Source organism: Aegilops tauschii, chromosome 1 (genome assembly GCF_002575655.3).
Source record: "Aegilops tauschii subsp. strangulata cultivar AL8/78 chromosome 1, Aet v6.0, whole genome shotgun sequence".
In the NCBI taxonomy this organism is placed as follows: Eukaryota; Viridiplantae; Streptophyta; class Magnoliopsida; order Poales; family Poaceae; genus Aegilops; species Aegilops tauschii.
This window is the reverse complement of record NC_053035.3, coordinates 69,377,794-69,390,655: the sequence shown is the minus strand read 5'-3', so window position 1 is coordinate 69,390,655 and position 12,862 is coordinate 69,377,794. Positions and strand designations below refer to the sequence as shown.

Sequence of the window (12,862 nt, the reverse complement as noted above, 5' to 3'; positions counted from 1 at the left end):
TTTAAAGTTGCAGAAACATTTTTTAAACAGTGCATGAATATTTTTTAAATAATGATGACCTTTTCTGAAATTTTAAAAATAATCCTTTCATTTAAAAATATAAGCAAGATTAATAAATAGAACAAAAAATAAGGCAGCGCTCCTCCATGCTGGTCTGGCCTATTAAGGAAGCGCTTCAGGCGAGGGGGTCTTCAGTGTCGCACGAAGCATGACAACGCTAGGGCTATATCACGCGCATATCGAAAGTTAACTCGGCCTCCCCTCGGGTGGCCGATGGGCCGACCCAATAAGGGTCCTACGGGAGCGGTTTTCAGGGAAGTTTGTTTAATAGTTTTCGCGTGTTTTTGTTGTCGTTTCTTTTATGGTGGTTTTGTTGCGGTTTTTCCGCGTTCTGCATTTACACACCGGTGTTTTGGTATTTTTTTTCTTTCAATTTTGCAAAACCACATCTAGATGTGCCCTAGCTATTGCACATCTAGGTACTATGTCATTGATCTTACGCTGGGAATCGTGTGGATATTTTCTTTTGTTTTCTTTTTTTATTTATACTTGATTCACTCACTTAGATGGATGTGCCCTAAACAAACCCTTTTCCGTTTCATTGTTTGTCGTTTTTTTTGTGAGTTTCAGTGTTTGCTTCCTCAACTTTTTCGGGCTTTCTCTTTTCTTTTTCTATGTTTTTAAACATGTTACTAATTTTTTAATATGAATTGTACATTTTTCGTATACAGTTAGACATTTTTATTAACACATATTATTATACATTTTTTAATACATGCATAATCTTTTTTAGTGGGACGAATCATTTTTTCAAACATCATGACTTTTTTTAAATTGTATCAACACTTATTAAATATGTGACCAACATATTTTTACATGCATGAATATTTTGTTAATGCGCCACATGCATTTTTTGAAAGGTACATCACATTGCATGAATTATGTGAACATTATTTTACAGACGAAGGGAGGGCATATTCGGAATCGCCATATTTTTCTGAGCAACTTTCATGCATAAACTATTTTCATCTGAATTACGGATTATTTTATATTATTGTTTTCCTTGTGTTTTTTGGTGTCGCGTTCACTCGGTTTTCAATTAGCTTTCGATTTTTTGTGTTTCTTTATCAACTTTCTTTGTTTTTATTTTTTTATAAAGGTAGTTTTTTTACATATAAATCTGGAACTTTCTGGAAACACAATGAACATTTTTTGGATAAGTGACGAATGTTTTTCTCTAACATGTTTTGAACATTTTCTAAATATGTATTAAATATTTTTTAAATACGGGTTGAGCATATTTCTTGAATGGTACCAACCATTATTTTTAACTACGTGAACATTTGTTTAACATTGTATAAAAAATTTCATAAACTTTCAAGAAATTATTTTTAAGATGAGCGAATATTTTTTGAAATGTCATGTACATTTTTTCAAGGTGCGAAACATTTGTTCAAATTACACTAATATTGTATTTGCATTATATTAACACTCTCTAAAGGTGCACGCACATTTTATTAATGTTACTGATGTTTTCTTGAATACGTTTAACTTTTTTTTAAGTTGCGGAAACATTTTTTTAACAGTGCATGAATATTTTTGAAATAACGATGAACCGTTTCCTAAATTTTAAATATAATACTTTCCATTTAAAAAATATAAACAAGAGTAATAAGTAAAACAAAAAAGAAGGCAACGCTCCTCCACGCTGGTCTGGCCTATTAAGGAAGCGCTTCAGGCGAGGGGGTCTTCTGTTGCGGACGAAGCATGACAACGCTAGGGCTATATCACGCGCATATCGAATGCAAAAGAACCAGCATATAATGCAACATAATGTAGTGGATGGGCAAAAATATGTGTTGTTATCTTTTTTTAGGAACAATTTACAAATTAACGTACGTGTGTTTCCCATGAGCTATATCAAAGTACTGCAGTTTGAACGTAGAAACAATTTGTTCTAAAAAAAACATAGAAATAATTTGTTTTTAGCCCGTCCAGGCCCATGTGGCGAGTTCACATGGGCGACTCGCTGGTATAGCTCGCAGAGAACGGTACATACCACCCCCCGCGTCACAGCTATATCTCGTGAATTTTCAAAATAAAAAAGCTATATCTCATGAAATCACTTAGTTAAAGGTTACAGGTAACTTCTCATCCTCTCAGGTACTGCACACTGCATGTTCGTAACTTGTCACATCCTGTGAGTTTTATTTTTTTTCATACATTCGCTTATTTAAAACATTTTATATTTTTAACCATGCGTCCAAATACCAAATCCTTTTTATTGTTGGATTTCTCACATTGAGCTCTTTGAAACTAGGTCTCACGCTAATAGATTTAGGTGAACTCTTTTTTCATGTAAAACCAAAAAACAAGAAAAAACAAAAACAAAACCAACAAAACAACAAATACCAAAAATCTGGAAGAAAAACCGAAAGCCTGGAAGCACAATTACAATTTTCAATTTTTTTGGGGAAGCACAATGGTCTTTTTTTGCCTTTTTTCAAGGGAAGCACAGGTTGTGCTTCTCGTAGAGGCACATGTTGTGCTTTTCCATTTCTGAGAAGCGAGAAGCACAGCTGCGCTTCTCGTTGAAGCACATACGATGCTTTTGACAGAAGCACAAGTTGTTCTTTCGTTGGGCTTCTCGTGGAAGCATATTGTTCTTTTCAATAAGCATAGTTGTGCTTTGCAAAAATGAATAAAGAAATAACATTTTTTCTCAAAAACCTAGAGATACTCAGGCAAAACAAAGACTTAAAAACATTTAAAACTCGAAAACACATATAGAATTTTTTTTAAAAAAAAAATCAGATGGAGCACACAGTACTAGACATGTGGCTGCGGCAAAAAAAGTGACGCTTGCGAGAACCCCCAAAAGGTAACCCTTGGTTAGTTGCTCCCTCTATATCTCGCCTAATTCGAGATCGTACCCCGTCTATCACAGTGAATAATCCTCAAATGGGCTGGATTAATACAGATTTCTAATGCGAGATGGTACATTGTCTCTCTAGTAGGCAATCGTTAGATGAGCGATACTATGAGTCACTTCATGCAAAAGTGAATAAGGTCTAGCCTAAACGGCCGCCCTTTCTGTTGGTAGTATTGCGCCGGCCCAACTTCTTGGTTAGGTCATTTTCTTATATGTTTCTTCATTCTTTCGCTCATCCTTTTCATTTATATATATATTTTTGAGAAGACATTAAATACATATATTAAAAAACTTAATTTGCTTAGGCTTTTTAAAAATCCATCAACTTGAAATATGGTAATGCACTATAATTTTCAAAAAATCTTGAAAATTTTCCAAAACAAAATGTTTTTCACATTTAAAACATGTTCAAGATTTCCTAAAAACTTTCTCAAAATCTATTAATGCGAGTTCTAGTTTTGAAGACCTCGACACGAGAAATCCAAGAAACGGCTCATAATTTGAACGCACGGTTAAATTGCTAACATGTTTAAAAAAGATGTACGAAAAAGGAGAACATTCAAGTTGCCACAAGTAACACGCATGAGATACTCCTTCTCCTGCTCCTGCAAGTTTTTATCAATAATAAAGTCACGCCTTTTGCTGCCTATTTGATTCGTGAAGGAACCAAAGTGCTGTTGTTCTCGGGGCGATTTTAAAGTTCTGTTGTTCTTGGATGAATTTTTGCAGAATGAAAAGATGCAGGGACGACAGTATCCGGCCGATGTTTGGATGATGCTATGCATCCAACCATGTATGGGTATGAGCAGCGAAACTACTACAGGGACGCGACAGGTTCCAAATGAACTGTGCAGGATGGACGATTGGCCGCTGGATCAGGCATCGTTTGAAAACCGGCCACCATAATGTGTGCGCAGAGTAGTTTCGAGCACGCCGGACATAAAGTTGATAACAACAGGCTTGTGTCGTGCCTGCATTTTCAATTTTCAGTCTAGGGTTTACATGCGCGCGCGCACACACTGTGGTGGTAGGCACCCTGCAGCATGTCCAATGTAATCCTTAGGCCTTCTTTGTTTTGTAGGGATCTTATAGAATTTCATAGGATAGGATTTTCAAGGGAAAAATTCCTATGAAGCCATTTGGTTTGTAGAAATGGATTCCTATTCCTATGAAGGATAAGGGTCTATTTGATTCCTGACTAATTTTGCCACAACCAAATTTAGGCAAAGTGTGGAGGGAACCCTAGCGCCGCCGCCGCCAAGTCCCCCTCGCCCCTCCCACGCTTCGCCGCCGCCGGAGGGGCCGCCGGCGAAGTCCGCGCGCGCCCCAGGGAAGGTGGCGGCGGGGCGTTTCCCCTCTCCGCGCCGTTGCGCGCGCATGCGCTCCCTGCGTCGCCTCGAGCGCGGGCGAGATGCAGGGCCGCGGGAGTGGCTTCAGCATGGGGAGAGGCCGGATCCTGGCCGGGCTTGGTCGGATCTAGCTTCTCCGCCCCCGTTGGCCGCCCTCGATGGGGCTCTGGCTTTGTTCCGGCGGCCAGCGAGGGCTGGATCCCGGAGCGGCGGCCCCGGACGGTGGAGGATGCGTCGGCGGCTGTGGACTCGCGACGGGCGACGCGGCGGCCGCGGTGGTGGACGATCCATGCACAAGACGCTTGATGGAGGCCATTGGAACGGATCTGGGTGAAGACCTGCTCGCGGCTGCTGCCGAGGCCGGCGATGGCGGCACTATTCGGTGTCGTTCCCTTGTTGAAGGCATCGCTGTTGAGAAGTTCTAGGCCACTATCTGCTACCTCCGGGGAAAACCCTAGATCAGTAGATCGGATGACGGCGGCATTATTGTGTCGTTTCCCTCTTGTGGCGTCATTTTTGGAGGTGTACACGGGCTCGAGGGACCAGTGGACGAAATAATTGGTGGAGTGGTGATTCATTCTGCACATTAATGGTGGCATTTCTCGGCGGCGTGGCGCAGTGGAGACTCGGCGCCCGATGTGTGGCGGGGGACTCGCGCAGGAGGGTGACGTTATCAGGCGTCGTGGTGGCGTCGATGGCAGAGAGGCCGGGCAAGGTGGTGCAGCAGTACAACACTGAAGATGGATTGGCGGCAGGTGGCTGCGACAGCCTCATACCCGGCAGGTGTCCTGGTTGAGGAGTGCGCCGGACTGGTAGGTGCCCCATACCCGGCAGGCATCCTGGTTGGGACCTCAGGTCTTAGATGTTTAGATTTGGCTGCGATGTCTGTTTGGTATTAGGCCCAGACTATCAGCGCTCCTTCATCAATTGGATAGGAGTAGCGACAGTTGTTGCTTAGACGATGGCTTTAGTCTTACTGTTGTATGACTTTGTAAAGTCTTGTGAGAATAATTAATAAAGTGGCCGTATGCATCGCCCAGATGCAGAGGCCGGGGGTCCTCCTTCTTTTCTAAAAAAACAAAAGGTGTGGCTAATAAAATGGCCACCATAAGCGTGGCGAGATTTGGCAAAAAAAAAAATAGACTGACATGTGGACCATGTAGCTAGAAATGTGTGGCAATGAACCAGACACAATGTTGTGGCATGACTAAGGTTAGACGTGTCAATCTTAGGCTGCAAACCAAACAGGCCCTAAGAAGCAATCCTTCACATTTCAAAGGAAAAAAATATCCTAGACTCAATGGAAAAATTCCTATATCATGCATCACATTATCTTTTCTTATAAGAATTGAGATGCATGTCATCTCACTTTCTTTGTTTTTTCTACTCCTGTGTTGTTCATATATCCTATAAACCAAAGGAGGCCTAAGTCTACGTGGTTTCACTTTGCTATGCCTATGGCACTCTTATCAGCAATAAGCGACACGGTTTTCATCCTAGACATGCTTTTTATTCACAATGACATTTACTTTGGGTAATCATGCACAATGTCAATGTAAATAAGCACCGGTTCAATGTATGACAACGTCGACGGTGGGTGAGTGATGTTGAGGTTACAGCATGGTTGCGGTAGTCGGCTCTACTTCTGTGCCTTTTTTTCAGTCAAATCTTTTCACGCGTAAGGTAGTAATAATATTTACGTAGATGTAGCATTACCCACGAAGAAGGGGTCAAAATCTTCATCGAAGCCGCTGTCTATCCCTCCTCTTGCTGCTATCCGCCGCTATCAACAACAATCGTCGCTCTCCGCCGATCTTGGCCGGCTCTCCTCTCACGTTTAGGGAGTAAATCGATGAGTGATGGTTAACCCAAAAGCCGGGAATGGGGACACTAGTGATGGTTATCCCAAAAACTAGGGGCAAGTGAACTACTAATGGTGTGAAAAACTGACCGGTCTACTGGATCCAGCAAGAACTCGAGCTCGTCGGCTTCCATCGCAGCTCCGCCGGAAGGGGTCGCAGCCGCCGACGCCATGCGAGCTGCCATCACCCACTTCTCGGTCTCCCTACTTTTTTTTGAGTCGTCTTGGTCTCACTACTAGTCAAACCCTTTCACATGTTTCTCCCCCAGTGAAGCCCACGCAGTAGATTTTTTTTTGAGTTGGCCCACGCAGTAGATAGGATGGCTCAGCTTCGACCATCGAGCTGGACTACTTGGGCTTACATCCTGGGCCACGGCTCAGGACCGAACCAATGACGGGCGGACACCGCCAACTACGAAAGTGGGGGGAAGACTTGTATAGGATCTGCCCTTATGAAATCAATGAGATCAATCTATTTGAAGATACAAAGCATGTTTGAAAATTATGAAAAAATTTGGAGACACTCATACATCTTTGATGTACATGCTCAAAAAATTTCAGCTCCTAATTCAAACTACACTTAGAGGACCAAAAAAGACAAAATTAGATGTGAATAGTGTCAAAAACTGTTCACCCAAAGCTAACATTATTCATAGTCGAATTTATCTTTTTTGAATCTCTAATTATAGATCGAGTTTTGAGATGATTTTTTTGGAGTTGTAGACATAACCCGCAGGTATGTTGTAAATTATTTTCAGAAGTTTTTGGTTGTCTAAATATAAAATATTTGGGTTGCTCCTACGATCTCACCTAAACTGCTGATCCTATACTAGTCTCCCCCATGAAAGTGGCTCATGTACGCATTGTGCAAAGCTATATATCGAGTGTATCGTCATTTTTCGCCCTTTCGACCATCCCAATGCATCTGCCAGCGGCTCAGATTTCAGGTGCGGCTGAGCTCGTACACCAAAACAACCCTTTCGTGAAACTATGTTTTCTTTTCGGAATAAGCCAAAGCCGGGAGTGCGGACACTGGTGATGGATGGCCCAAAAAAACATGAAAAACACAGGCCCGGTAAAACCAACGGATGTGAACGACCAACATTCCTTTTTTGTCGAGGAACAGGGCAAACTATAGGGGCAATTGTACTACTCACTCTGTACCGAAATATTTGTAGCTGAGGGAATGTTCTCCAGCTATGTTCCCCCAGCTACAAATATTTCGGTACAGAGGGAGTACTACGCAATTTACTTCATCATCATCTTTTACCCTTATTATTACATGAGCATTGGATGCCTTGATGGATGGTATCCAAGCCAGCCAAAGGGCACAACACTTGACAGGAAAAAAAATCTACACAGATCGCACGCAGGCGCATGCGCACATTTGTCCACAAATCAATCCCACAAATAAAAGAAGAAAAGAAATGAAAATAAAACATAACAACAAACGAATAATCAAAGGCGATCGATAGATGCAAATTTAACACATGAAAAACGTTAGCGATAGGAACTTGGAGAGTTGGAAAGCTTAGTGGTGGTTGACGAAGCGGCACATCTTCCTGATCTCGCCCTTGCTGCCGTGCGGCATGGGCAGCTTGCTGAGCTTGACGAGCGAGTCGGAGAAGTCCTCGTCCCACAGCGTGCCGTTGTCGGCGTACTCGTGCACGTGGCCCCGCGCCTCCTTCTCCGTCAGCAGCTGCCAGTCGGAGTTGAAGGTGACGATCCTCGCCAGGTTGTTGTGGTAGTAGCTGTTGTCCAGGAAGTCCTTGACCTTCCTCAGCTTCGGGAGGAACCCCGGGATGGTGGCCGCCACCGCGCCGGCGTCCTCGTCCCTGATGTTGTTGGGCACGATGGGGTCCGGGCCCTTGGCGCACTTCCCGGCGAGGAGGCCCCGGTAGGCCGGGAGGATCTGGTCGGCGGGCGCCGTGAGCCGGGCGCGGAGCGACGAGCAGTGGCCCACGCCCACGGCGTGCGCGCCGGACAGGATCACCAGCTCCTCGATGGTGAAGTTCTTGCGCTTGAAGTTCTGGATGAGCTCGGCGATGGTGAAGGTGGAGTCCGGGAGGTCCTGCTGCGCCTCCGCCGCGTGGGAGTGCACGCCGTCCAGGCGCCCCGCCAGGGCGTCGAAGTGGACGTGGCCGTTGCTCAGCAGGCTGGCGGCGTCGCGGGCGGCGAAGATGAGGATGTCCGCGCAGGAGACGACGCCGGGGCACCGGTCCTCCACCGCCGCCTTGATGTCGTCGAGCAGGTCGAAGGCGGCCAGGCCGATGTTGATCGGCGCCGTCTTCTCCGTGTGCGGGTTCTCCGGCGTCGGGTCCAGCAGCACCGACGCGTCACAGCCCTGCACGTATGTACGCTCCGTCCGTCAGTTATCCAGTTGATCGTACTCCAACAGATTGAGTAGCACATAATCAAGCATGAACTAACTAAGCATGGTCGTTACTAGCACAAGTCGTTAGCTTTGATGGGACAAACCAAGCATTTTAACCAATCACACAGCTGAAGTGTGCATGGGAAGTCATTTCGTCGGTACTTGCAAAGCATTATTATAGCACGATCCGGATCTGAAATGTGCTGATTACCTTTTAGTTGTTGGACAGACATGTACTACTCCGAATGTAATGTCGGCAATGTGCATTATTGGGCAATAATTATCGATTAGTCTAATTAGTTACGTACTGATAGCTGGACCATCTCGGAAAGACTTGTATGCACCTTCATTTTCAGATGAAAAGGGCACTCATGTTTAATGTTTTCCACCTATAATCCATTACCTATTAATTACTCTTAAATACAAATAGTACCAGTAGGAGGTTTTCAACAGATCATTTGAACTTGGGAGGATGGATTGAGCACTGGTGCAACCAATTATTGATCTTTGATTTATTGATCTTTGATATAGGTGCGCTTTCTCTTTCTCTTTACAGTGTATAGCTTGCCTTTCTTCTTTGTTTTCTTTGGATGGCAAAAGAACAAGGGAAAAGCTAACCAAGTCTAGTACTACTACATTCCTATCCTGGTTATAGAATATACACAATGCAAGATTAGTTTACACTAGTTGATGCTCAAAGACAGTATATTACAAAGTATATCACAATCATCATCCACGCTTTACCTACTTTATACCTACCTTTTTAGAGCTAGTTGTATATTGAGAAGAGAAACACCCATCAAGTACCGGCATCTAGTAGTCAAGTATGGATGCTACAAGTAAGGACCTTATCTATTCTAGGTTGCCAAACAAAAACTAAAAACCGCCCTTTTGTTGTCGAGTATTGTACTCGCATTGTACACTCCTCTTAATAGGGGTGCCTGGCTGCCTGCCTACTTAGGGGAATGGAAAGCACAACATGACTCTTACCAAGAAAATTCCACATGCTGGATAGCTATGGACACGACGCCTAACCGCGGATCCTTAGAATTTATCGTCCAAAGTAATCCAATCATTCACAAAGTTTCGAAGAAAAATCTAAATGACTACTATGATGACGACGCATAACCGCGGATTGTCAATATAGCCTCTTATCGCGCGTATCATCATCAGGCACATGGGGAATTAAAAGCAGAGAAATGACAAAAGGCAACGACACCGGGCACACGGAAGAAAAGCAGAAAAGAGAAGAAAAAAAGCAGAGGAAGAGAGCCAAAGATAATGACAATGGGCAGCACAGTGATGCCGGGTCCTAGCAAAGTGAAAGGCGAGCGGCCTAGATAGCTCGAAACGATTAGATGTCTACATGTCCAAGGAAAGCATCGCATTCCGGCGGCATCGGTTCGGCTGCGCAAGTGTTATCCTCGGCATCAGCTGGGCTAGCTGTGCAAGCTTTGTGCTCGCCATGCTGTCTGGTGAGCAGCTAGCGCACGGAAGCTAGCTAGCCGTTCAACTGTTTTCAAGTTAAGTATAGTGGCTACTAGGAGTGACGTGCTTCCATGATTCACATCCGGGCGATGACAATGACGCACAAACCAACTACTCCGCTAGCCTAACATCTGGGACTACTTTGAAACTTATGCTGGTTCCTAACTGTCGAGATAACTCCGTCCTTAACTAATAACCATTTCACTGATTGGCTGTTTCAGAATATATATACATTCTAGTTTCGAATCCAATTGTACCCCCTTCGTCCCAAAATGTAAGGCCATTTTTGATACTATCGTAGTGTTAAAATGGTCTTGCATTTGTGGACGGAGGGAGTACATTGCAAGCATTTTCATCTATAATTTGAGCTGTCGTCCTTCCGGGGGTGATCTATGACTAGTTAAACTTGTTGGTGAGCTGGTTAGCTCAACGCATGCAAAACGGTACAAGAGTATCTTGTTAACAAACAGAAAATAAAAGTTGGTATCTACTCCCTCTGTCCCGAAACATATGTCGCTGGAGTAGCTGTAACTCCAGCGACATATATTTCGGCACAGAGGGAGTAGCACGCTCGGTGCCACGTGGGGTCTAGTGTCACGGTCTCGATGAGCAAAACATCGGTGTGTGCATCGTGTACGAATGTGCTGCGACATTGTGGATCACGAGCTAAGTCACTGTGCATGCATCATGTAAAGTAGAAAATGCAGCAGACATGGACAAACTGCTCTTACTAGCTAGCTAACCAGAGCTACTGTTCTGGAGGACGTTGCAGAGGTACTTTTGCTAGCTCGACAGCAGTGGCCGGGCGTGTGGTTAAAGAGCAGAGTAGTGGCGCGCCGGCCGGAGTGACAGAGAGAGAGACGACGGCGGGCGGCGTACGTACCCTGACGAAGCAGTCGTGGAAGATGAGGCGGACGAGGGCGGCGCCGCTCTTGCGGTTGGCCTTGATGGCCCTGGCGACGTGCCACTTCACCACGTTCTCCACGCCCCGGCAGCTCTTGTCGTAGTACCCCACCTTGAGCTCGCTCGCCTCCGCCGCCACCGCCGCCGCCAGCAGCACGGCCACCGCCACCGCCGCCACCGTCCTCATCATCCTCGCCGGCCGACCAGCTCACGCACGCACGGCGCCACCTACCTGCCGCCGACAGAAGCAGCGGCTTTGCTCGCTCGAGTGGCCGGCACTAGCTAGGAGAGCAGTGCTGCTGGTTGGTGTGGTGCGGGCTGCGGAGTGCAGTGTGCTCAAGGGAAGGCTCTGGGGCGCGTGGTATATAACGGCGGCCGGCTCGATCGCTTGCTCTGACGAGAAATTTTAACGGCTGGTGATCTGCCTGATCGCCCCGTGACAGCGAACGGCCAACGTAAAAAGCGACGTGGCCCCGGCGTACGTCTGTGGCGTGGTACAACTTGCCGGGACTCCTCTTTGTCTCGACCAGGGCGTGAACAGTCTTGGGAGAAGTGGTACACACATCAGACATGTGCGTGGGTGCCAACATGTTCGGCCGAAACATAAGCTCGGCCACGTTTCAGACAAGATTCACTCAAACCTTCGTTAAACTTTTGTTGACACGTGATTCGATTTAGTCGGCACAAATTTTGGTTTGATCCACGGAACTGGAAACCGTTTCGGCAATTTACATACGCTAAAAAGATTTCCGGAATCAAATTTCAGGACACGGGTCCGAGACGACAAGGTCGATGGTGGGACGATGCAGATTACGTCAATGTTGAAATTTACACATGACATTCGGTTACACATTTCTTGAAAACCCACTTATTGGAGTTACCGAGAAAGAATGATTCATGGTGTTCATGTAGAATGTGCATGGATTTACATCATTGTCGTGTCATTAGCTTACCAATCACCACTTTAAGACGCCGAGTATGACTATGTTTGATTGGGCTTGGATATAAAATCATCAGGAGAATGTATCCAGTGCACCGTGCCTATGGTTTTTAGTAGGCCATTGGATGAAAAAGCGACGAGCAAGATTCAACGCAAGTTGGGTGGCTGCTTATTTACATAAATAACCTTGTATTTTATCAAAATCATTGTGCACCCCAGCTCTTTGGGGTTTTGGTTGCTGCTATTTTTAGGAAATATAACCTTATATTTTTTTTTACCAATATCAACCTGCAATCCATCTCAACTCAGAAAATCAACCCAACAAGTTATCTCATCTAAAACTTGATAATCCATACACAAGTTTCATCATGTTTCACATCTAAAAAGTTGATGAAACTTACTTCCATATCCAAGACTTCATGAAACTTAGTTTTGTATCAAAACTTGGTTTCATAGCAAAAATACCAAAGGTTGATTTTAAGGAAATACAATGTGTTTAATATGGCAAGAGTCAACAGATCATGGCCATCACTTCTCCATCCAACAATTGGAGAAGCATGGTCACATCCGGTGCACATATTCACTGGGTTCCCAGACATGTTCTTAAGGCAACTCGAAAGCTAAGCACTAGTAGAAAACATGGCTATGGTCCAGGCCTGAAAAGGGCATTAATCCCGGTTCCCCTACGAACCAGGACCAATGGGGGCATCAGTCCCGGTTCGTGAGGCCAGGGCGCCGGCCGGGCCTCGGGGGCCTTGGTCCCGGTTCCAGCCACGAACCGGGATTAAAGGTTGTTGGGCCAGGAGCGAGGCCCATTGGTCCCGGTTCATGTCTGGAACCGGGACCAAATGTGTTCCTTTAGTCTCGGTTTTAGCCACGAACCGGGGCTAAAGAGTGACCTATATATACCCCCTGCCCGCGAGCAGAGCAGTGCACTGCTCTGTTTTTTTGGCCGGTCGTGGGAGAGCTTTGTGGTGCTCTAGCTCACCTCCTATGCACATGAGGTGTTCGATGA

General features: G+C 45.2%; 1 protein-coding gene across 1 annotated transcript; it reads right to left on the bottom strand.

The window, feature by feature from the left end:
• Positions 1-7,379: 7,379 nt before the first annotated feature.
• Positions 7,380-11,279, bottom strand: LOC109765591 (peroxidase 2). The gene is made up of 2 exons (XM_020324381.4): positions 10,888-11,279; positions 7,380-8,486 (listed from the first exon to the last, which is right to left on the bottom strand). The coding sequence occupies exons 1-2, from the start codon at positions 11,095-11,097 to the stop codon at positions 7,674-7,676; spliced, it is 1,023 nt and encodes a 340-aa protein (XP_020179970.1). The 5' UTR covers positions 11,098-11,279; the 3' UTR covers positions 7,380-7,673.
• Between the last annotated feature and the right edge of the window lie 1,583 nt (positions 11,280-12,862).

What these genes read in the sequence shown, in the direction of transcription:
- LOC109765591 (XM_020324381.4), bottom strand. Translation starts at nt 11,097, where the DNA reads ATGATGAGGACGGTGGCGGCGGTGGCGGTGGCCGTGCTGCTGGCGGCG. An exon ending in TCCACGACTGCTTCGTCAGG is followed by an intron (nt 8,487 to 10,887) that starts GTACGTACGCCG and finishes ACATACGTGCAG; the next exon opens with GGCTGTGACGCGTCGGTGCT.